Source organism: Gopherus flavomarginatus, chromosome 8, assembly GCF_025201925.1.
Source record: "Gopherus flavomarginatus isolate rGopFla2 chromosome 8, rGopFla2.mat.asm, whole genome shotgun sequence".
In the NCBI taxonomy this organism is placed as follows: Eukaryota; Metazoa; Chordata; order Testudines; family Testudinidae; genus Gopherus; species Gopherus flavomarginatus.
In genome coordinates, this window is record NC_066624.1 from 82,180,682 (window position 1) to 82,206,331 (window position 25,650).

General features: G+C 43.6%; 1 protein-coding gene across 2 annotated transcripts in view; it reads left to right on the top strand.

Annotated features, from left to right (window-relative positions):
* Nucleotides 1-25,650, top strand: part of PLS1 (plastin 1) — an 87,063-nt gene that overhangs the window by 27,824 nt on the left and 33,589 nt on the right. For both annotated transcript variants that reach the window (XM_050965940.1, XM_050965941.1), the window contains 3 exons: nucleotides 8,309-8,417; nucleotides 19,197-19,360; nucleotides 22,107-22,236. In XM_050965940.1, the coding sequence (XP_050821897.1) occupies nucleotides 8,348-8,417; nucleotides 19,197-19,360; nucleotides 22,107-22,236 (364 nt within the window). In that variant the 5' untranslated portion in view covers nucleotides 8,309-8,347. Of the gene's footprint in view, nucleotides 1-8,308; nucleotides 8,418-19,196; nucleotides 19,361-22,106; nucleotides 22,237-25,650 lie in introns of those variants that run through there.

Below are 25,650 nucleotides of genomic sequence, written 5' to 3' on the forward strand. Positions count from 1 at the left end.
TCTTCAGGCAGCATTTGTCATGTCCATTATAGTTACAAAGGCAGCTGCTGCTTAAAAAGCAGGCAGATGAATTTGAAACACAGCCTAGGGCAGAGCTGGAAAAAGCAAATTGCAAATTGTCTGCAGGGAGAGGGGAAACTATTGGGTCCTCTTGCCAACTCATGGCTCTATTTTTTTCTGGCAGATTCAATGGTGGGTGAAAAAGAGAACAGGAGGTGCTGTTGGCCTCCTTACTGTATCCTCAGATGTCACTCAGTCGAGGACACTCCAGGAACATCAGGGAGGCACCAACAGCACTCTCTCTCAACTATATAGGGACAGGTCTAGAAACCACCACTGCAGGGTTTCCCCTGTGCACTCAAGCCACACTCTGGGTGCAGGGTACAGGCAGTAGAGCTTTTAGCCAGGCCCAGTGTATGCCCATTGAGTAGAGAGGCCAGGATTTCTCAGAAGGGGACATGCTTCCTGGGACTGGCACTGGCACGAGGGCTGGTGGAAGGAGAGAGAGGAGACAATATGTGCTTTCACAAATTTTCTAGGGCTGCAGAGGTTTATTCAGCCACTGGCACAGGCTATACGAATACAGACAGAGCATCCCTAACTTGTACTCCAGTTGCAACACCCTATATGTTCTATACCAGGGTGCGAAGTCATATTGACCATGCCTCTTCTCACTCCTTTCTCCTCTGATTCGTGGTGGGGGCTCCTGCAGAAGCACCTCTGGGCCTGGCCTATAGTCACCTCATACCAGAAGCTTTGTAAGCTTTGTAAGCTTTGTCTTACAGCTGCCCTACAGGTAACTGGTTCAAAGTGGCCATAGGCCAGTTATGAATCAGGCCCAGTACAGACAGGAGACATGACAAGCCCAGAATGATTTTTAATTACTGTGGGGTTTGCAGAAGAAGTGCCTTTAGGAAGGGCTTGATTGTGGAGGTACATTATGCCAGTTGAAGAGGATTGAATAGTTTGTACTCACAGCACTAAAGCCACACAACATCAAACAGATTGCTATCTATCAATGCAAAGTGCACCCATCTCATGACAGAACACACTTGCACATTTCCAGACTTCATTTTGAAATCCCTATTAGATAAGTAGTTTTGATATTAGAGCTTGCTGTGACTGGGCTCCCAAATGCATCTTCTCTCTCCACACAAACAGCTCTTAGAGGACTATTGGTGTCCCCAGTGGAAATGGATACAATTCAGAACTGGATCCAGATCCGAATTTCTCCAAAACTGGGACAATGAGATTGAGAGTTTTGTCTTAGATTATAATAACTAGAAACCTTCTGTGAAGTTCAGACCTGGACCTGAACTTTCCAAGAGTTTGGAGGTGTTCAGGTATGGATCTATGTCTGAAATTAAGTCCAGTATTTTTACTTGGTTCAAGTACTACAAAAGTTATCTGATTTGACCATCAGTTACTTGAAATCTTTTTTATATGAAATATTAGCCTAATAAATACTTAAAAGCTTCTGGATCAACTAAAATAAAAGGAAGTTATTGTAGCAAATTAAAGATTTAAACAGCTCTCTGTTACAGCGATTCAGAGTTTATTTCCAGCATCAAAACTTTTCAGAAGTCTGTCTTGATTCTTTATTTGCAGAGTAATAAAGTATAAAGTAAGATCTATTTCTATGATGCACATAGGGGACTTCAACTCCCACAATATTTAATTGCATAGAATGACTAAGGAGGCTGAGCCAATCTAACTTAAGTCAACTAAAAGACTTCCATTGACTTAATGGGCTTTTGGGTCAGGCCTTAAATGATGTTCTCGCCAGAGTGAACTGCCATTACTATTTTATTCATAACAAATCTGTGCTAAGCACACTGAAGAGAGAACTGCCTTGAAGAGTTCAAAATGAAAGAAACATAGCATAAAACACGTGAAGAAATCGAACCTGGTTAATAAGCAAGTGCAACTATTAATGCAACTGAACCTTGTGAGTCTTGAGGCTACTTTTGGGTGCTAAAGAACCTGCATATTATGGCAGGCAAAAGTTATTCATTGGTTTAAACAGAAGCCAATACTGGAGCTGTTTATAATAGGAGAATCTGGCACACTTTAAAAATGGTACTTTGATAGCTAAAAATAGCCATTTTCTGCACCCCAAAAATTTAGTTAAATCATGTTGGCATTTCACTGATCGGCATGGTCATCTGTAATTCTATAATATGATATTTTAGGCTGCTCCTTGGAAGAAAATGTGTTGATCTTATTTATCTGTTTCATTCAAGGACACAGGTTTCTATTTTTAGTTACTCATGTAACCTACATATCAGAAATCAGAGGGTACAATTAATCTGAAATAGAACACAAATTATGAACAAAAGAGTGAAGCCAATAATGATCATATATATCAACTTGTGAGCAATTATTTCTCTTGAGATTTGACCACTGGTTAACCTAGTGATGTAGAGGTGTTGCAGTTCTCTGCATCTGGCTTGCTTAATATTTAATCTTAGCTTTATTGTTGTTTCACAGGCCATTTAAGTTTCCCTGGGCACTTCGATGTGAAGGTTAATTTTTTTTAATTTATCTATATTTTTCAGTTTTTCAATGTTTAGTTTAATGTCCATTTTATATATTTATTAATTCAGATATCTTACCAGCCTACTCTTCCTCTGCACTTCTGAAAGACTTGCATATGTGTGTGTATGTATGAGTAGAAAAAGAGAGTTTATACATTACAAATGAGTTTTGCAAAATGCAGTTGTGGGGAATAGCTTTTAAACAGCTAGGATCTTTTTTATCTAGTTCCTGACTGAGATCCAGAGACAGGTAGAAAAGAGACTTAAATCACCATCCACACAGGGCCAAATCCCATCTTACTCATGGGAAGTAGTTCCAGTGGAAGCAATGGAAATACTCTCTTGAGTAAAGTGAGCAGGATCTGGTTGTTTATTGCCAAAACAAGTCTTCCAAGAATGCTTTAGCTTTCTTATCTGATGTTATAAAACAGGGATCGGCAACCTTTGCCCCACTGCTCTTCAGGGAAATCCACTGGCAGGCTGGGACAGTTTGTTTACCTGCAGCGTCCGCAGGTTCGGCCGATTGCAGCTCCCACTGGCCGCGGTTCGCCGTTCCAGGCCAATGGGGGCTGTGGGACTTGGCGGCCAGCACATCCCTTGGCCCACGCCGCTTCCCGCAGCTCTCATTGGCCTGGAACGGCGAACCATGGCTGTGGGAACTGCGATCGGCTAAATCTCCAGACACTGCAGGTAAACAAACCGTCCCAGCCCACCAGAGGATTTCCCTGACCGACCATGTGCCAAAGGTTGCTGATCCCTATTCTAAAAAAACAAATTAAAACACATTCATTTTAAAACAGGAGACATAGTTGCTGAAATGAGAATCAGATTCATAGAACGCACAAGACACACCCTTTATATACAATACTGAATCCAGATAAATGGTTAAGAGAAATCCTCTTATTTACACCCACTAACGATCAGCTAACATATGCTTGTGATGGAGATAGTGCCTGGATAAATGTTTTGGTTTTGTATTTTATTCAGATGCTTTCCACTCATTGTCATATTATTCAAGCAATATTGCATATTTTACTTACACAAGTGGTCGGAGCCACTCAGAGTTGCCTACTCTCACTGTTTTAATCTCATGTCTCACAGTGTTTGGTGCTCTTTCAAGAGTCAGGTTATAACATGAAAATCTCAGTTTTCATGGTTTTTTAAGGAAATATCTAGCTTTCATGGCTGCAGAGAAAAGCTTGAAAACATGAACTATGAAGATTAAAAAACAGAAATTAAAAATCATTACATTTTAAAAAGATAATAAATGGTTATTTTTAAGACAGACAAATTATTTCGGAGGCTCTGACGCATGTTTGCAATTCTGATGAAGTCAATAAGGCTTGGTACACTCTGGGGTAAGAAGGGGAGATTGATGTAAGATACGCAACTTAACACAACTTCAGCTACAAGAATAGCGTAACTGAAGTCGACATATCTTAGTTCGACTTACCTCCCATCCTCACGGCGTGGGATTGACGTCTGCAGCTACCCCGTAGACTCCGCTTCCGCCTCTCGCCCTGGTAGAGTTCCAGAGTTCACGGGGAGCACGTTCGGGGATCGATTTATTGTGTCCCTATTTTTTTTTTTGGCCAGTATGTGTTCTGGCTTCTGTTTCTCCTGATAGGTTCTGTAAATGTGAGGAACATTAGCATATTGACAAATGAGCATTGGCTTGTTAAACCCAGGGTTGTGAGATCAATCCTTGAGGGGGCCATTTAGGGATTTGGGGATTGGTCCTGCTTTGAGCAGGGGGTTGGACTAGATGACCTTCTGAGGTCCCTTCCAACCCTAATAATCTGTGATTCTAATCAGGGCCAGCATTAGGAAAACATCGCCAGTCAGAACACAAGTATAATGAATAAACAAGAGACAGAACACAAGTTGGCCTGAAAAGGTTCGAACAGATTCCAAAATATATTTAATATCCCGGCCTTGAACTCCATTAAATGTGACTATCAGGAGCTCTGATGTTCCACCAATTGAAGCCCCAGTGTTGAGCTTTCTATCTGAGCTGGGCATCAAGGAATCCTGGTTCTAAATACCAGTAAGCCATTGGGTGGAGAAGTAGAGCCTGGTGACACTGTGGACCCAGGTTTGAGACCTGTGGGTTATGACACAGCAGGAGTGAATCTGTGGCACCACCTGCTTTTCTCATTGACTGGTGGGTGAGGAGAACATACTGCACTCTTTTGTAGGGTGCATCAGGCTTTGATGTCACAAAGGTGGTTTTCTGGCAGTTAAACAACTAACTCACAATAGTTATCTCACTGTAAAATCCTGAGTGGAGACAAGGCACTTGTAGTGTTTACTGTGAGATAGTTAGATGAGGTCACCACTATACCCACCCTGACCATGGTTGACCTTGTCTAGTTTATCTGTGATAAAACTGAAGTGCCTTGTCTCCACTGCCAGATAGCTAACACGTCAGTTATCCCGTAGTAAAAAGACACCCTATTTGGCAGAGAAGACAAAGCCTCAGTGGCCTCTCCTTCATGCGCTCCTCCAGCTTAGCAGGAGGAATCTATCTGACTGTTCTCAATAGGCAGAATGCCCCATGGAACTGCTGCTGATGGCTATCCCCTTATGTCATTGTGGTTAAGCAGCCACAATCTGGACACGCCAACTCATTCATGATTGCTTCTTTAATGAGAAAACAGCAGAATGGGGAGGAAATTTAAGTGGATAGAATAGGAGAAGAACTTGTTTTTGTGAGTAGGATTTTAGATTGACCAGATTCTGATTCCTGTACATAAAGCAGTTTGTATTTATTATTATTTATATTACAGTAATACCTAGAAGGTATTAGTGCTAGGCACTGTACAGACTCGCTGTAAACAGACGATTGCTGCCCTGAAGAGCTTACAGCCTAAATAGATAAGACAGATAAACAGGAGGGGAAAATGGAGACACACAGTTGTGAAGTGACTTGCCCAATAGCACACAGCAATTCAGTGGCAGATTTGGACATAGAATCCATCTCTCCTGACTCTCAGTCCAGTGTCCTATCCCTTGGGCCACATTGCAGTTTTGACTAAAGAGTACAGTTTAGGACATTAATCATTATTTTTGGGCACCTGCAATGGAGGTGCAATTGCTTATAGCAGCTGTGAATTCGACTATTATGATGCAAATCCTGTTCCCACTGAAATTAATGGGATGATTGCTAGTGATCCAAATAAAACCTGGATTTGACCCTTAGTGCACTGCAGCCTTAATGTACTGGACAAGCTTGACCAAGATACAAATCTGTCATTTTCTCTTTTTTTCTTTTAATAAAAGTGAAGATTCAATATTTAGCTGTAAGGACTGTTGTGAGCTTTGTGCTGGGGCAGTAGGGATTGCTAACAGCTGCATATAAAGAGCATAACAATGAGAAGATGGGTGGTCCAAAGGCCTGAATTTGGGTGCACAAATGGGGCTTGAATGCTGCACAATTGCAGGTACAAATATAGCCTTACATATTGAGAGATTGGGATGAGGCCCCTTTGAAAATGTGGCCTAAAGAACAAGGGTCTAAATTATCCCCTTTCATGTTAAAATCCATGGGAGGGGGCTCAATGGGAGGAATTTTCAGGGAGGAACCCTCATGGAGTTTATTAGTCCTTCCCTGTGAGGATGGTGTTTGGTCTCCCATGGAATTGACTATGAGGTCCACCCCAATATGATGTTCCCCTCTGGTGTTATCTGGACCAGTGATCTGCTGGGTCACTCCAATCCTTGACTCTGGGAGCCAGCTTTACCCTGCAGTGCTGTGAGAACCCTCACTCTTGGGCTGTTCATGCACAGCCTCTGGCATGTCAGCTGCTCCCAGCTACTTCCAAGCGAATGACACTAGCCAATATCTCTGGTCCCAGACACAACCCTAGGAACCTTCGTCTTGCAGTGCCTATGCCTGCCGGACGTTGCAAGCTTATATGAGTTTGTCAATTTAACAAAGAAATTGATATGTATCAGGCTTGTTATCCAAAGGAGAGCCTCTGACACATTTCAAACCAAGTGCACTGCTTCAGATAGAATAAACAAACAAATGTATTAACTATAAAGAGAGATTTTAAGTGATTATAAGTCAAAGCAGAACAAGTCAGATTTAGTCAAATGAAATAAAAGCAGAACACATTCTAAGCTGATCTTAACCCTTTCAATGTCCTTACACACTTAGATGCTTCTCATCACAGGCTGGCAGGTTGCTCTTCAGCCAGGCTCTCCTCTTTAATCAGCGCTTCAGTTGCTTGATAGTGGTGGTGTCTGTAGATGTAGGTGGAAGAGAGAGAGAGAGAGCATGGCAAATGTCTCTCCCTTTTATCATGTCCTTTCTTCCCTCTTGGCTTTGCACCCCATCCCCCCAAGTCAGGTGAGCATTACCTCATCGCAGTTGCAGACTGACCAAAGGAAGTGGGGGTGACGCCCTCTGGAGTCTAACAGATTCTTTTGTTACTGCCTAAGCCAGTATCCATTGTTCCTGTGAGGCTGGTCTGGGTTCGTCCCATCCATGCCCTGATGAGGTGTGAACTGCCTCTCTGCTCTTGGAGAGTTTTTGTTTGGGCTTGCTTTAAGCCATGAGGATATACTTTCAACCTCATAACTACATACATGAAATTATAACCTATAACCTTACTATAACATTACTGTAACAGTTACTATAACATCACATAACAACCATGCTCAGTGCATCATGAGCCTTCCGAAGACACTCAACATGGCAAACTTTGCATGGGATTCCACACAATCATTTTATAAAGATGAGCATGGGGATGTAGGGTGTTCCCCAAAGGTACAGAGCAGCTCACTCAATCCCTAGGGAGCTTCAGGAGGCCAGAGCCTCTTTAGCTGCCCTGATCTACGGCAAACCCGATGGTACCTGGTAGGCAACTTGATTGGAGCCAGGCTACCAGGAGCTCCCCATATCTGCAGCTACCCCTCGAATGTGGTGCGTGTGGGGGAAGGAAAAAATGGGGGCAGCAAATCTCCAGGGGGCCTGCCCCCAAACTGCCCAGTCTTCCTCCATTCTTCAGTGTGAACCCCAGACCACACCAGGCATCTTTAATGGGGTCTGGAGCAGGAACAGAATGGTGCTATGGAAGAGGCCAACACCCACCTTCCTCCATGCGGGAAGGATAGAGCTAGGTGCAGAGGGTCCCCTGTGCATGGATATAGGGGGATGTTATCTGAATTAAGATTTGTTTTCACACAGCTAATCCTAGGCCATTTTATAGGGCTTGATCCTGTGAATGCTGAGCATGCTGGCTCTAATTGCAACAAAGCACTTGAGCATGTGCTTAACTTTCAGGATATGAAACATCTCATTGAAGTTAAGTGCTTTGTTGGATCAGGGTCAGAGTCCTCAGCACCTTGCAGGACTGAGCTCATAGTGCCAATAATTGTTATACATTGATAATCTGTTGCCGTTGGAAATTAATTATACTGTAGCCTGAGATTTCTGAATTTTGAGATGCCTATTTCATAATGAAAAATTGCTCAGTGAAAGCCATGCAGATTATAGGTACGTGTTTAGACTATGGAGAATGAAAATGCAGGGTGTGTGAAAATAGGTGTTGCTATTGTAAATTCTTAGTCATTGTTACAATAGAGAGAAGTGCTAGATGTTTGATATTCTCAGTTCTATTCATAGCACTATAGGTGGGGCAATCCTGAGAGATTACTTTGAGAACATAGTACCTCTTATGCCTATTTACAAGGTTCAGTGACTTAAGTAAGTGCCTGTTTGTAATTGATGCTTTATTATAACACTGATCATTTATTATTGCTAGGCATAAGGAATTGAAGACAATTGCTGTCTCTGTCAGAAGATGGAAAACAACATAACCACAATTTCTCGTGAAGAGCTGGAAGAACTCAGAGAAGCATTCAGTAAAATAGGTATGTTTTCTAGATGTAAGAAAATAATCAGCATGCCATGAACAATATAAAGCTATACAATTTATTTAAAAACAATATCTTACAGGGATCTTGTAATGTTATACATTGTATGTTTAAAGTCACCATGTTTCCTCACATGTGTTGCTAATAACCCCTAAGAAGATAAGGAAATGAAAGAATTTTTACACTATTTTTATTTATTTATTTTTTAGCACTAGCACTTTGTTGCAATGTAAGGTTTTAAACACAGTGAGTGAATGTTTAAATGCAAATAAAATTCTATTTTAGTTGATCTAGAGAAGACTCTTGAAAACTTTTAGTTTTAGGTTGTGGGCTAAAACCAACTGGCAATTTCCTTTTTCATTTGGTTACAGGTTTTAGTGGATTAATAATTAGTTCTCTTGCACCAAGTTAAATCTGATTTACATTTCTAAGTAACCTGAACTTTGTGATCCTTGATCTTGTCTTTGTAGAGAGTAAGTCATGTTAATAAATAACTATAATTTCATATGCTTTACACAGTCTCTTCAGGTAAAGCCTAAGGCTATGGTCACAGTACAGCTTAGGTTGATATAACTTATGTCGCTCAGCGATGTGAATAAGCCACCCCTATGAACAACATAAGTTACACTGACCTAGGCAGCAGTGTGAACAGCATTATGTCAGTCAGATCGCTTCTCCCACTGACATAGCTATCATCGCTTGCAAGCGCTGAAGTAATTAAGTCGACAGGAGAGCTCTCTCCTGTCGGCATAAAGCATCTGCACTAGCAGTGCTACACCACTGCTGTAAACTCTTTAGTGTAGCCATAGCCTAAGAGTAAACATGAGTACTAAATCATTTTGTACTATATTAACTGACCCTTACCTCCACGCTGCAATTGTAATGCTGACAGACTCCAATCATCAGCGGGCAGGATTGAACCGGGCAACCTCTAGAGCTTAGTGCATGAGCCTCCATGGCGTGAGCTAAAAGCCAATTTACTCTTAGCTAAGGCTGTAGAGTTGTCTTGGTGCCACTAGATGGGACAGAACACAACACCCAGAAGGTGTGTGGGTTACATAACGTCTTTGTGAACATTTGTCTGGTTTACTTTGTTGTCTGTTCTTCCTATTAAATATTATTCCACAGTTTGGATACAGAGTAGATATCTCATATTCAGAGTAGTAAATGGGTCTGAAATAATCCTGGCCAATATATATGGATGAGCCTGAGACTTTTTTCATGGATTGCTTGCTGAGCTGCAGAGAGATACTCATAACCCCATCATAATTGCAGGCAACTAAGATTCTAGAGCCAATAATTGATAGATCCTTCCCTACTAACTGTAAGCCAACCAGGCCCAGAATCCAAAATAAAGTGGAAAAAAGTTGACACTAGAATTTGGGGGTTTAGCAATCAAACATCAGTTGAGTACTACGTATTGGGGTATTTACCCATGAATTTGGGCCTCTCATCAGCACAGCTTCCATGATTTCTGAGAGCAGCCATAATCACAAAACAAATGATTTGATAGAGGTGGAAAAGTAAATCAATCCACAGAATATAACAAATATGTCAGAATCTAGTGGCCAGGAATCAACCACATAAGTTTGAAGGAATCTGGACACCATTTTTAGAAACAGTTAACTAAGGAACACACAAGGGCCAAGTGGCCAGTCAAGACCTCCTTTCCACCCCTTCCTCCTCCTCCTTGACTCTTGTCCCCTTTTCCCCCTACAGTTTTCACGCTTTCCCTCCCTGCCTTCTCAGTGTTGTCTCCCCCATTAGTTGTAAATTATTGATTCAGTTGATTTTGCAGTTTAATATTAAAGTTGTTAACAAGGTTTTTGCATGTGTGTTATGCTGTGTTGTATGTTACAGATGGCAATTTTAAGTTTATAGTTTTTATTTTTTGTTGTCTTTTTTGGTTTGTATTGATTTTGGCCAGTGGATACATTTAATGAGAGGCCCAGTAACCATGCCCCTTGAATTATCCAAGCTCGCCCTGCATGCTGCCGTGGAAAAAGTCTCTAGTAAGAAGTGTTGAACTTCATGCAGGGGAAAGGAGTTCCCCCTCTGCATTCAGCTTAGGCCTTGGCTACACTTGCAGGTGTGCAGCGCTGGGAGTTACAGCTGTCTTTGTACAGCTGTGTAGGGAAAGCTCTGCAGTGTGGCCACACTGACAGCTACCAGCGCTGCAGTGTGGCCACATTTGCAGCACTGTTGGGAGTGGTGCATTATGGGTAGCTATCCCACAGAGCATCTCGTCCCATTTTGGCGCCGTGGGTTGTGGAAAGGGGGCGGAGGGTCCAGGTCATTCTGCTTCCTGTCCCTACGCCCCGTGATGCATCGCTTCACATCCCAGCAATCCCTGTTTTTCCATCCACGTTTGACGCCATCTTGACTCTCTCAACGGTTTGTGTGCAGTGCAGTTTCTGTGGGAAATGGAGCCCGAATTGCTGAGGAGTATGCTGACGAGTCTCGCCAGCACATCACGTTTGGCAGTTGAGCTATTCCTTAAGATCCAAAGTGATGAGGAGTCCGACGATGATTGCAAGTCGCCTGATGCATACAACACTAAATTGCTTCTGGCATTCACGGAAATGCTCAGCACCATGGAACACCGCTTTTGGGCTTGGGAAACAAGCACTGAGTGGTGGGATCACATCATCATGGAAGTCTGGGATGACGAGCAGTGGCTGCAGAACTTTCGGATGAGAAAAGCCACTTTCATGGGACTGTGTGCTGAGCTCGCCCCCAGCCTGCAGCGCATTGAGAGCTGCCCTGCTGGTGGAGAAGCGGGTGGCTATTGCAATCTGGAAGCTGGCAACTCCAGACAGCTACCGATCGGTCGGGAACCAGTTTGGAGTGGGAAAGTCAACCGTTGAAATCGTTTTGATGCAAGATTGCAGGGCCATTAATCGCATCCTGCTAAGAAGAACCACGACTCTTGGGAACGTGCAGAACATTGTGGATGGCTTTGCACAAATGGGTTTCCCTAACTGTGGAGGGGAGATAGATGGGACGCATATTCCTATTCTGGCACCACCCTACCTAGCATCCGAGTACTTTAATCAGAAGGGGTATTTCTCTATGATTCTCCAGGCGCTTGTGGATCACCGTGGGCATTTCATTGACATTAACACAGGCTGGCCTGGAAGGGTGCATGATGCACACATCTTTCGGAACAGTGGCCTGTTCAGGAAGGTGCAGGCAGGGACTTTTTTCCCAACCGGAAGATCGCAGTAGGGGACGTTGAAATGCCCATTGTGATCCTTGGAGACCCTGCTTACCCATTAATGCCTTGGCTCATGAAACTGTATACAGGGAAGCTTGACAGGAGCAAGGAACGGTTCAACTACAGGCTGAGCCGGTGCCGAATGACTGTGGAGTGTGCTTTTGGCCGTTTAAAGGGGCGCTGGAGATCTCTGTTTGGGAAGCTAGACTTGGGGGGAAAGCAGCATCCCTGTGATTATATTCGCGTGCTGTACCCTCCATGATATTTGTGAAGGGAAGGGTGAAACATTCAGTCAGGTATGGACCTCTGAGGTTCAACACCTGGAGGCTGAATTTGCACAACCAGAGAGCAGGGCTACTAGAGAGGCCCAGCACAGGGCTTCAAGGATTAGGGATACCTTGAGGGAGGAATTTGAGGCTGAAAACCAACAGTACTTTTTGCAATAATAAAGACTGTTTTCAAAGCCAAGAATTCATTTATTGAAAAGAAAATAACTTTATTGACAGACACACAACATTTTGGGAACCTAAAAGGGCAGGGGGTGCGGTGGGAAACTGTACAGTCACAGGTTTGAATATGTCATGTCTGGAGTGCTGTGCAATGACTGCTGCACTTCAGGATGTCTATACTGCATGGTCATGGGGGTTGAGTGCAGAGGGTAAGGGTCGTAGTTCTCAGGGCTGGTTGCTGAACATCCAGGTGTTGGAGGCAGCTGGTGGTGGCAAGAACCTGGATGCTGGGGAAGGAGGTTTTGAGCTGACATTGGGGCACAAGTGAAAGAGCTTTGGGACGGGACTGGGGCCGGCACGATAGTGCTCTGCCTGCATGGCTACGTGCGCCTGGATAGAGTACACTTGGCGCGCCAGGATGCTTATCAGCTGCTTTATGCTTTTCTTTCTGGCCGCTGCGTTTCTCTGGTGGATCCTGCTTTCCTTTTCCCTCCAGTCCTGCAGTTTTTGATTCTCTCTGGCAGAGTGATCCATAACTGCTTGCAGCAGGTCGTCTTTGCTTTTTCGCGGCTTCTTCCGGAGGTTTTGGAGTCTTTCAGCTGTTGATAACACGGGCATCCGAGAAGTCAAGGTTGCTTGTAGAAAGGCAAAAAAGGCAACAGTTAACAGAGGCAGCATTGTTTACATCTCAGACAGTTATTCCCACACAGTGAAGGAGTTTACAGTCTTCACAATAGCATAATTTTCCCATGCCAAAGAGAGTGCACATAACCCACAGGAGCCCCGAAATGGTGAGTAAGGGGGACTGATTGCTTCTGAGCTGTACTGGGGTTTCTGTGCATTGGGGAAAGCAAACAGCTGCAGGGGGCACCTACACTGAACAGTCTCCGAACATTTTCCACAACCGTTGATGCTGCAAGATATCTTGCTGCTGCGGGTCGCCTGGGAAGAGCGGGAGGGTCTTCTACAGCAGCAATGTGGATTCCGCCCTGGCCCCTATGCAGCTTGCCTGTGTGCAGCAATGGTCCCCCTACCCCTTGTGGCACAGTGGCGTGGACGCATTAGCCTGACTGGGACAAGGACCACAGTTGCTCTCCCAATAAACTTGCGCAAGTGCATTGCCCATGCTCTGGCTGAAACTTTTGAAGAGATTACCGAGGCCGATTACCGCGACATGATAGACCACATCAATGGCCTATTCCACATCTAGGCATGCATGCATGCAGCCCTAACCCTCCCTCCTCTCCCAAAACATTTCCATCCTGAAAATACAAGCCTCTTACCGGGAACCCGCTCCTTTGCTTGTTCTTCACCAAGTACCTGCTGCTGCGACTGGCTACCTTCCTCCTGGCTTGAGAAGAGCTCCTGGTTGCATGCTTCCTGGGACTCCGAGGTGTCTCTCCTCATCCCGGTACCCTCATTCTCGGTTTCCTCCTCCCCCGCCTCCTCCTCCTCCTGCGCCTCCCCCCCCGCTCTGGAGTGTCCATCATGGTCCTCGGATTGGCGATGGGGTCACCCCCAAGTATCGCGTCCAGCTCTTTGTAAAAACGGCAGATCGTGGAGCGGCAGTTTCCCTCACGGGCTTTGCAATAGGCACTCCGCAGCTCCTTCACTTTAACCCTGCACTGCAACGCGTCCCAGTCGTGGCCCCTTTCCAGCATGGCCCTTGATATCTACCCATAGGTATCGTAATTCCTACGGCTGGAGTGCAGCTGGGACTGCACAGCTTCCTCCCCCCAAACATTGATGAGGTCCAGCAACTCGCCATTGTCCAAGCTGGGGCTTGTTTGGCGCGTGGAGGCATGGTCACCTGGAAAGATTCACTGATTGCAGTCCACACCTGGCTGAGCAAACAGGAAGGGGATTTTTAAAATTCCCAGGGCATTTAAAGGGTGGGTCACCTTAGGCCAGGGCAGTAGAGTTCGAACTGATGAGCAGAGTGGCTGAATAGGCATTCTAGGATACTTCCGAATACCTCTGGAGGCCAGTAACAGTGCTTTTGGTGGCCACACTGGCAGAGCAGCGCTGCATCACCAGTGCTGCAGTCGTTATTCCCCAGGCAGAGGTAGAGTACAGCCAGCGCTGTATCCAGGGATATACAGCGCTGGATGTGCCTTGCAAGTGTGGACGGTGTGTGAGTTGCAGTGCTGTAAAACCACCACCAGCGCTGCAACTCTCCAGTGTAGCCAAGCCCTTAGTGTACAAGAACATTTTGACAGGATAACTAATGAAACTGCTAAGCTAGCATTTAGTAAAGTAAAAAGATTGAGATTCTTTCCATGGAGTTTAGTGCATGAACTCTGGACCTATGAGACTTAACCTCATGCAATATTTATTAATTGATATTTTGAATAAATAATGCATTGAGGGAACAATACTCAACAGCAAAACAATTTGCTGCATGTCGGGAAAGTGCTTATGTAACAATGTGCTTGGTTAAATTATAAAATATACTTTAATGCCTGGTTAAACCGGGTCAGCCCTTCATTGCATAGAAAATCTTCCAGTACTTTGTTATAGCATATTCAGAAGGACTCCCAACACACAACTGAGTCCACTGGAAGCAGGAGGACAAGAGAATACAGTAGTACACATCCCTATCTAACAGGTTAAACAAGGTCATTTTTAATACAATAGACATGGGCCAGATTAGATTTATTCTTCAGGGCCCAGTCTCACCACTATCATTAGAAATAAACAACAGATATAGGGCAAGAGACAAAATATAGAGGTCCAAATTCAGACCTAGTGCAAGTAGTTGCTACCTTTTTGAAACTGGTTGCATCTGGTCTGAATTTAGGCCATAAACTACAGATATTACTGTATGCAAGTGACATCTTGTAAGTAAAAAGAGAATTAATAACAGACCATCCACTGTATTTGGAAGCTGATAGAGGATTTTGGCATAGCCTCAGAATATAAATTAAACTGGTCAAAATCCAAGGTTTTTGCTATTAATAAGGGTTTATGACCTGCCAGGGCCGTCCTTAGGATTTATGGGGCCCTATGCAGTATTATTAAACTGATGCCCCTATGTCCGATGGCAGACTGGGCTTGCATGTGTGTTTTAGATAAGGGTGGTCTTTTGAAGGATTTATTTAAAAAATTATATGTCTGAAGATCCAAGCATTTAAGGCTAAAGATGAATACTCAAATTGTGCATCTAAAAATCTATGCAAGCATTTTTTAGAGATGTGATTTTATAATCTTCAGCAACACACCGATGACATATTTTTAAAGCAAATTTTAAACTAAGGTCCTGTAGACTAACATGTTCTGAGTAAATATTACAATAATGCACAACTGTTTTTGTCAGTAAATTCAGAAACTGACAATATATACCTGAGGGTTGGCAAATGTCTGTTAAATGGCTCTTTAACAGTTTCAATGTTGTGGTAATAGGTCTCTTCAGGCTGGAAGGCTATTTCACTTTTAAGTACTAGATCAGTGGTTCTCAAACTTTTTTTTTCACGGACCACTTGAAAATTGCTGAGGGTCTCATGGACCACTTAATGATCTTTCCAAATGTTGTTTGTACTGTTAGCTAACTATTGTAAAAAAACTATATAAAAAAACCTCTTAATAATTAACATTTTTTTGTTCTACAAATAAAAGCACACAACTCATATTTTAATATCAGTAGTCTTACCTTTCTAATAGGATGGATGTGCCTCTCTCCCCGGCCACGGCAGCCCCTGAGGTGGGGCTGGGAAGGAGATGGGGTCTCTCCATCTCTCCCCCACCACAGCAGCCCCCGAGCTGGGGCTGGGAAGGAGGGCCATCTCTCCCTGGCAGCTGCAGCCCTGGAGCTGGGGAAAGTCGCCTTTTTCTCTGGCCGCTGCAGCCCTGCACCTCCCAAATTCTCCCCACCCCCTCTTCTCACCCCACTGTCCCGTCCCACCTACCCCTTATTCCCCCCAAGCCATCACCTCACCTTACATGTCCAGTCTTCTCCAGGGTCCAGGCATCTAATTAGTGGAGCCACGCCTGCGCATATCCCCTAATTAGATGGGTGGCCCTTCATTCTCTTGTTTGCCACCACCCAGGCGTGCACCTTAGAGGGAACTATCTGCAAACCACCTGAATGGAGCTTGCGGGCCACATTTTGAGAACCACTGTACTAGATCCCCTCCGGAAGAAGACTCACCAGGCTGCAGCAGCCAGCTGTGGTGAGAGCCTGAAGGAAGGGTCAGAACAGGGATAGGAAGAGGTGGGAGCAGGGCCGTCCTTACCCATACGCAAAGTACACAGCTGCATAAGGCACCAGGAAGCTTGAGGCACCAAATTTCCTGGTGCCCTGCACAGCTGCATGCTGCTCCAGCTCCTGCCCTGCCTCTTCCCCAGGCCCCCAGCCCCAGCCCCACCTCTTCCCACCCCAGCTCTGTCCCCACTCCACCCCTTCCCCAGAGCACCCGCCCTGCTCCACCCAAGCCCTTCCTCTTCCCGCCCCTGTGGACTGCATCAGGGCCGGGCGTGCACTCACCAGCGGCAGGAAGTGCAGGGACCTGGTCCCAGCCGTGCCACCCACATGGAGGCCTGGGGTCAGCCCCCGACCCCCACCCCTGCAGAGGCCTGGCCCCCACCCCCATGGAGAGGCTGTGTAGGGCCCCAGAATAGCTAGGGACGGCCCTGGGTGGGAGGGTGGATACTAAGACCATGGAGTGCCCCAAATTTTCAGGTGCCCTATGCAACCGCATATGCTGTGTATGCCTAAGGACTGCCCTGGACCTTGCTGTGTCTTTACCTTGAAAATTTAAGAAGGTGCCTAAGAAGTCTGTAGCACAGCTGGGCCCAGGCCTCTAGGTGCTACTGCAATATAAATAATAACTTAAACTGTATGGACCAGATCTTCAGCTGGTGTAATTCAACATAGGCCTGGTCTACACTACGTGTTTAAACCGATTTTAGCAGCGTTAAGCCGATTTAACGGCACACCCATCCACACTACAAGGCCCTTCATATCGATATAAAGGGCTCTTTAAATCAGTTTCTGTACTCCTCCCCAACAAGAGGAGTAGCGCTAAAATCGGTATTACCATATCAGATTAGGGTTAGTGTGGCTGCAAATCAATGGTATTGGCCTCCGGGCAGTATCCCACAGTGCACCACTGTGACCGCTCTGGACAGCAATCTGAACTCGGATGCAGTGACCAGGTAAACAGGAAAAGCCCCACGAACTTTTGAATTACATTTCCTGTTTGCCCAGTGTGGAGCTCTGATCAGCATGAGTGGCGATGCAGTCCCAAATCCAAAAAGAGCTCCAGCATGGACCGTACGGGAGATACTGGGTCTGATCACTGTATGAGGAGACAAATCTTTTCTATCAGAGCTCCATTACAGAAGACGAAATGCCAAAGCGTTTGAAAAAAATCTCCAGGCTACACAGTGCTGCGTGACAAGCGTAACGGAAAGCCAAAGAATCAAATGGATGCTCATGGAGGGTGGAGGGGGTACTGAGGACTCCATCTATCCCACAGTCCACAGCAGTCTCTGAAAAATATTTACATTCTTGGCTGAGCTCCCAATGCCTGTAGGTTCAAACACATTGTCCGGCGTGGTTCAGGGTATAGCTCGACAATTTACTCCCTCCCCCCCACGTGAAAGAAAAGGGAAAGAAATCGTTTCTTGACTTCTTTCAGTGTCACCTTATGTCTACTGAATGCTGCTGGTAGACATGATGCTGCGGCAGTGAAGAGCAGTATCCGCTCCTCTGCCCTCCCCGGTGGCAGATGGTGCAGTAGGACTGCTAGCCGTCCTTGTCATCAGCCTGTGAGTGCTCCTGGCTGGCCTCAGGTGAGGCTGGCCAGAGGCGCCTGGGTAAAAATAGGAATGATTCCCAGTAGATGGTACAGAGCGGCTGGTAACCGTCCTCATCATAGCAACTGGGGGCTGAGCTCCATCAGCCCCCTCCCTTTCCTGCGTAAAGAAAAGATTCTGTACTGCCTGGACTATCACAGCAGCGGGATGCTGGGCTTCTCTCCCCCGCACCGCTTAATGTCCTGCCTGGACTGTCATAGCAGCGGGAGGCTGCCTCCCCCTCATTTTATCTCACTTTAACAAGTCACTGTTTCTTATTCCTGCATTCTTTATAACTTCATGACACAAATGTGGGGGACACTGCCACGGTAGCCCAGGAAGGTTGGGGGAGGAGGGAAGCAACGGGTGGGGTTGTTGCAGGGGCAACCCCCGTGAATGGCATGCAGCTCATCATTTCTGCAGGATCTGACACGCAGCAGCTGTGCTCTCTGATACACTGGTTCTCTAGTACACTTACCCCATATTCTAGGCAGGACTGACTCTATTTTTAGAAACCATAAAGGAGAGATTGACTCAGGGAGTCATTCCCATTTTTGGCTTTGCGCCCCCGGCCGACCTCAGCCAGGGGCATCCATGATAGCAGCAGACAGTACAGAACAACAGATAACCGTCATCTTATTGCCAATTTACAGTGGCAGCAGACGGTACAGAACGAGTGATAACCGTCTCTATCATGCAAAAGCAAACAAATGCTGCTGTGTATCACTGCAGTAATGCCTCTGTCAGCGGCATCCAGTACACATACGGTGACAGTAAAAAAAAAAAAAAGCTGAACGGGCTCCATGGTTGCCATGCTATGGCGTCTGCCAGGGCAATCCAGGGAAAAAGGGTGTGAAATGATTGTCTGCCGTTGTTTTCCCGGAGGAAGGAATGAGTGACAACATTTACCCAGAACCACCCGTGACAATGATTTTTGCCCCATCAGGCACTGAGATCTCAACCCAGAATTCCAAGGGGTGGGAATTATTATACAATCTGTTTTACAAAACCAGTTTATGTAAAATTGGACTAATCCCGTAGTGTAGACATACCCATAGTCTATTGATTTCACCATATGGTGATTTACCCCAGCTAAGGATCTAATCTATGTGAATTCCTTTGTGATTAATATATGAAATATATGGTACATTCTAAGAAAGAAATGTGCTGCTGCTAGATGGTAATCTAATTTCTCACTTTCTGATCATTTTAGACCACCACTCTGTTAAAATGTTTCTTCCCCTGATTGTTGCTTGGTACTAGTGTTATAGCACAAAATAATAAAAACATAAAAACAATGTTTTCATTTTACAGATATTGATAATAGTGGGTATGTCAGTGATTATGAGCTTCAAGATCTTTTTAAAGAAGCAAGCCTTCCCTTGCCTGGCTACAAAGTGCGAGAGATTGTAGAAAAAATTATAGCAGTAACAGATAGCAACAAAGATGGGAAAATCAACTTTGAAGAATTTGTATCGGTAAGTAAGGCAGTCCTCTCAGGCTACCCTTTAAGATAGAATTACTTGGATTTGGTACCAGAAGGCTATACGTGCGTTATGAGATAATTATGAAACTGTATTTTAAAGAGCATATCGTGTGACATGGTGTAGGTTTGCCATACAGAAAATACCACCAGGTCCGATGTACAGTATGCACTAGGCATGCAATTTAATATGCCACAGGGATGGAGGTAGGGATGGACCGTATCACAATATTTATTCAAGGGTATAGGAAAGTCATTCCTCCAGTACTGCTCGTTGATGTTAAGTGTTCCGGTAGGACCACAACTACCGATAGGGCATTAGAAAATCAACACTTTGAGAATTACAGTGTGTAGCATGAAATTCAATGGGCATTGCATGCTTCACTCCCTTGGGCTCCTTTGAAAATCCCAGTGTTAAGAGCTTTTCTAACATATTACATATTCAAGGTATTGTATAAACTTTGAAGTTATCTTGCCTAATAGCAGATGGAACTCTCCAAAGTGCCTAACAGGAAGATGGAGTAGGGTAGCAAAATTAAATGAAATTGCTGGAGAATATTTTGAGAGCAGCATATATAGTAATTATAAACCTTCACTGATTTCTCAATGGGAAGATAGTTATGACAGCATGATAGTTGATTGACTATTATGCAGCAACTGGCCGCTCCGAAATAATTTTTTTAAGAATACTAAAATCATTTATCTCAATTTTTTCCCCAATTCAATAACTGTTTTTAGCATAATGCTGGAAAATTGCTGTCTCCATCTACCCTTTTTGTAAAGGAACAAGTTTTAACAAATAACAACAGAGAAGCAGCTGGCATGCTGGTGCCACAGCCTACATCATGCTGACTAGTGTTGTCTGTTTTCTTGTGCTCCCTGTCTGTCTGTAGCCACCTGTCATTTCTTTTCTTACTTCTAGATTGTAAACTCTTTGGGGCAGGGACCATCTTTCTGTATGATGCTTCTGCTGTGCCCAGCTCAGTGGGGTCCTGATAAGGGCTGGGATACCTAAGCACTACTGAATATAAATAAGTAATATTTTAAATGGCATACAATTTTTACACTGCATGACCTGTTCTCTCTAGCTCTCTTTGAGGTCTTTGGGTTCCAGTTTTGAGAATAGAGTATAAGATGAACCATACCCCAGAGAATGCTCCAGCCCAGTACAAAGAAGCACCATATTATTGGAGGTGCTGTCTTTCAAAGGAGATGTAAAACTGTGGTCCTGATCACTAAGTCATTTAAGATCCTGTGGTAAGATTCATAAGAGTAGGGCATTAACTTGGTGTCCTTGCCAAATTCCAACTTCTGTAATCACATTCAGACTCTAAATTCTCTCTGTAGTTTCAATTAGATAAAATATTATTTGCGTCTGGTCATATAGATCACTGTGCTCACATAACGATGCAGTTTCTGCTCCTGTTTCAGTGCTGGCTGAAGTATCCCTATGTATGTCTGCTGGGATCTTTCATAAGATGAGATAATATATCAAACTTTCTTTCTCCCCTTTACTGGCTTTAATTTGGGCAAGGTGTGAGGACTCAGAGCTACTTCTGATGAGTACCCTTTTCTGCCTCCTCAAAGGAAGTAGTCTGTGCCCCTCACCTTCAAGAACTGTCAATTCAACCCTTCCTTTAAACAAAGTTGGATTGTTATAAATTCCAGCCTTTAAATCCTGTTTGTGATACAAGATGTCTGTACTATTGCACTGAATCATTGTGCCATATTTAGGACTGTTTATTTTTTAAAATATATTTAATCCGCAGGGGGACCATCATTTTTTACATGGGTCACTGGGTGGAGTGCTTCATTTGTGAGAATCAAACAGCTTCAAACTGATTATTTTCTTGCACGCAAGCAATTGTTGCTTTGAATCTACAGTATTGCAGCTGTTTATATGAATAAAACAAGCAATTCGTTACAATTTGCTAGGGTATGTTGGCATTTCTACTGGAGATTTAATTTAAGTTGGTTCATAACTGAACCATAAGCACTTGTGTGTCAGTATTGCAGCCCACATAGCACATAACTTCTCAACCAAGTCTGAGATCTCTACAACATAGCGAGTAAATACAGGACAGAGTATCAGTTTTATCTGACAATTTCCTTATTTTGGTGGGAAGTTTAGTCATAATTTTAATGTTAGTGTTGGTGTTGGTATTTTATGACTGTTGTGCATGGAGAGATGTACCATCTCCCTAATAACATGCATCTCTGTAAGTGCCATGTAACATCCTAGTATAAGAAACGAGACAAACTGAGTGGGGAAATATTAAAAATCTCTTTTCCCAAAAATACTTTTGTTTGATTTAAAGTTTTTTTTAAATAAAATAAAATAAAAAAAATCTCTGGGAAAAAATTTGTGGGTTGTGAATCTAATATTTGGAGATTAATAACGTGGCTTAGTAAGGCTGGAGTCTTAGCTATTCACAAAACCAGTAGATGTCTGTAGCCTCCTTAAATTGTACTATATCAAAGAAAGAGAGTCACAACCCGGGGCTGAGAGTTCAATCCTTGAGGGGGCCATTTAGGGAACTGGGGTAAAAATCTGTCTGGGGACTGGTCCTGCTTTGAGCAGGGGGTTGGACTAGATGACCTCCTGAGGTTCCTTCCAACCCTGATATTCTATGATTCTAATAATTACCAATGTTTCAGTAGTTAGGTGAGTTGATAGTTTAATTGTCACCCTAAGGTTATGATAATTGATCATATGCTCTTTCTTTTATGTCCTATTCCAGGTTATTCATGAATTGAAAAGCAAAGATATTAGCAAATCATTCCGAAAATCAATAAACAAAAAACAGGGTATTACAGCAATTGGAGGAACTTCACCAATTTCCAGTGAGGGGACACAGCACTCTTATTCAGGTAAAACACTTGTCCTTGGCACTAGAAAAAAAGAAGAAAAACTGTAATTGGAAAAAAAAAATCTCAAAAACAAACTAGTAGAAGGTGAACCTCTGCAGTGCAGATCCCAGGGCTCTGTTTTGTAGCGATTGTTCAGTTCGCTGGTCACAGTTCCGTGCTGCTCCCAGAGGTAAGTCAGACTTCGCCAGAGCAGAAAGTGGAAAGAGAACTCTGATTACAAGGAAGAAAGAATTAAAAATAGAAAGCCTTTTGTAACATGTTTTATACTAAGGGTTTGTGTTTGGTTTGTTAATCTACTCTGTGAACTGTTGTTTTTTTCTGTACACTCCTGTTGAGATGTATACAAGGGAACCCACATTTTCATTTCCATGGTGCAGAACCAAAAATAAAAAAAAAGTTCACAGTACATGTTGGAGATGGGTAAAGCCAATTTGATCATCTAATCTGTCTCCTTGCTAATGCAGGGTTGTTCACTACAGCATATTTTTTCTAAAGCTTTGTTCAGTTTAATTCTAAATTTACCAAACAATGGCACTTCAATCACTTCCCTTGGGGAGATTTTTGCACAGCCTATACATTTAATACATGGGAAGCTTTCCCCAATATTCAACCTACATTTTCTTTCTTAATTTCATCCTAATATTTTTAGTTATACTTTCTTCACCTATGGTGAAGAATTCCTCTCTCTCTACGTGATGATTACACTCTCTAATGTTTATAAACTGTTATCATGTCCTCTGCTTAGTAGTTTTTTGTGTATATGCACTTTATTCAATTCTTTTAGTCTTTCCCTATTATCATCCTGATCATTTCTGTTGTGGTTCTCTGGAGTCCCTGCAATTTGTCAATATCTTTCTGTTTATCAACACTTTACCTTCATTTATCATGAGTTGCCAAATAACTCACTGACAATATATTGTCAAAGTAGGACTGTATGAGTATATAAGAGAACAAGTCATCCTGGATCTGTCCAGATAGCAAGGCACCTGTACTTTTCTACTTGGGAAGAGGAAGGCTTCATCAGTAATGATTTGGTTTTTGGAGTAATTTTATATGATGGAATGAAAATGTAATGCAGAAAAAATACAATTGAATGCATTACTCTTGTCCTGATAAATGTCAGTTCTTAGGGATATTGCATTCCTGGCTTTGTAAAACATAGCTTTTCAGACACCTAGAACGTAGTGTTCAAAGGGTCTCTGTTTTGTGCATATGTATTTATTAGTGCATGCAGACCCAACATTTGTGCATCTAAACAGGCCAGGGGTTATCAACCTTTCAGAAGTGGTGTGCCAAGTCTTAGTTTATTCACTTGAATTTAAGGTTTCGGATGCCAATAATACATTTTAACATTTTTAGAAGGTCTCTTTCTGTAAGTCTGTAATATATAACTAAACTATTGTTGTATGTAAAGTAAATAAGGTTTTTAAAATGTTTAAGAAGCTTCTTTTAAAATTAAATTAAAATGCAGAGCCCACCCAGTACCGGTGGCCAGGACCCAGGCACTGTGAATGCCACTGAAAATCAGCTCACATGCTGCCTGTGGCACATGTGCCGTAGGTTGCCTACCCCTGAAATAGGCGTTTGCATGTGTAGATCTTTAATTGTGCACCTGTTTACCTGATGTATACAATTATCGTTTTGTGTGTATAACTAATGGTTTACTGTTGTTTTGTTTCCCTGTTGTTTGTGTGGGTTGCTCACACTCCAAATGCAAAAGAGAGACAATTTTTAAAAATAGGAAAATGTGATTGTAAAAAATCACAAAAAATGAGAGAGGATCAGAGGCAGATAGGGTACCTGAAAGGAGTTTTAGCTTTCTTTTTAAAATTGACTAGATTCTAGATTGATATTTTCCATTTAGGGCTCAATCTTGCAAGATCCTGAGTGCTCTGGCCCTGATCCAGCCAAGTAATTAAGTGCATGCTTAGCTTTATTCACGAGAGTGGTACCACAGAAGTTAAGCATCTGCCTAAGTCAGTGTTTCTCAAACAGGGGTCGCCGCTTGTGTAGGGAAAGCCCCTGGAGGGCCGGGCCAGTTTGTCTACTTGCCCTGTCTGCAGGTCTGGCCGATGGCGGCTCCCACTGGCCGTGGTTCGCTGCTGCAGGCCAATGGGAGCTGCTGGAAGCAGCAGACAGTAAGTCCCTTAGCCCGTGCTGCTTCCAGCAGCTCCCATTGATCTAGAGCAGCAAACGGTGGCCAGTAGGAGCCGCGATCAGCTGGACCTGTGGACCGGGCAGGTAAACTGGCTTGGCCGACCCAGGGCTCTCCCTACACGAGTGGTGACCCCATTTTGAGAAACAGTGGCCTAAGTGGTCTGCTGGATCAGGGCCAGAATGCTCCACAGCTTCCAGGATTGAACCTTTAAACAGTAGATTATTTTTTGTAGTTATATATAATGTAGGTAACGAGTGGCAGTTTTGAATTTGAAGTTCCCTGTGATATTTAGAACCATAATTAAGATTCTACATATTGGACATGGATAATTTGTGTTGGCTGAGAGTTCTGTATGTGATAACTTTGTACTGTCTGTGTACTGTTCTTATAGAATCAACTGCTTTGTTTAAATATTTCTCCATAGCATTGAATATAACCTGTCTCAGGCCATGTCTCCACTTACCGGGGATTGACTCTGCTGCGATCGCTGCAGCAGGGGTCAAGTTAGCAGGGCTGGTGAAGACCTGCTAAATTGACCGCAGAGCGCTCTCCAGTCAACTCTGGTACTCCACCAGAACTGGAGAAGTAAAGTAAGTCGATGGGAGAGCATCTCCTGTTGATGCAGCATGTTGTAGACCTTGCTGTAAATTGACCTAAGCTGCGTCAACTTCAGCTATGTTATTCACACAGCTGGAGTAGGCATACCTTAGGTTGACTTACCGTGATAGTATAGGCAAGGCCTCAGACAAAGACTGCTTAGCTCCCAGGAGCAGGGACCCACTATATGGAAACTGAAAACCCAGTGAAGATGCAGATATTGTAGCTTGATTGTTTATGGGCTTAATAAGCATTCTTAGACACAATGAGTTCTGTATACATCCACTAGATATGAAAAGGGAAAGGGTCTCTCTTTTTAAGCGTTTTAAGAAAGAAAAGGCCATAAATCTCCTATGGTTAAATATAACACAGTAATTCAGACCAAATTCTTAGAAGTGCTGCCAGCCTCTGAAAGACAGAGTAGAGGGCAGACTGGTCTATTGTCATGTTTAAGCAGAGTCCTCTCTGCTCAGCGCTGGCATATTTCAAATATACTAACTCCCCTCCTGTTTAACATAATCACAGACACCAAACTCCTGTAGTAAGTTTTAATAATACTTTTATCCTTCTTACTGTGCTTGGCTAGTAGTATTGTGATATTCTATGGACAGTTCAATAATATTTGTCCACCATAATAATAATAGATTATTTTAATGGTG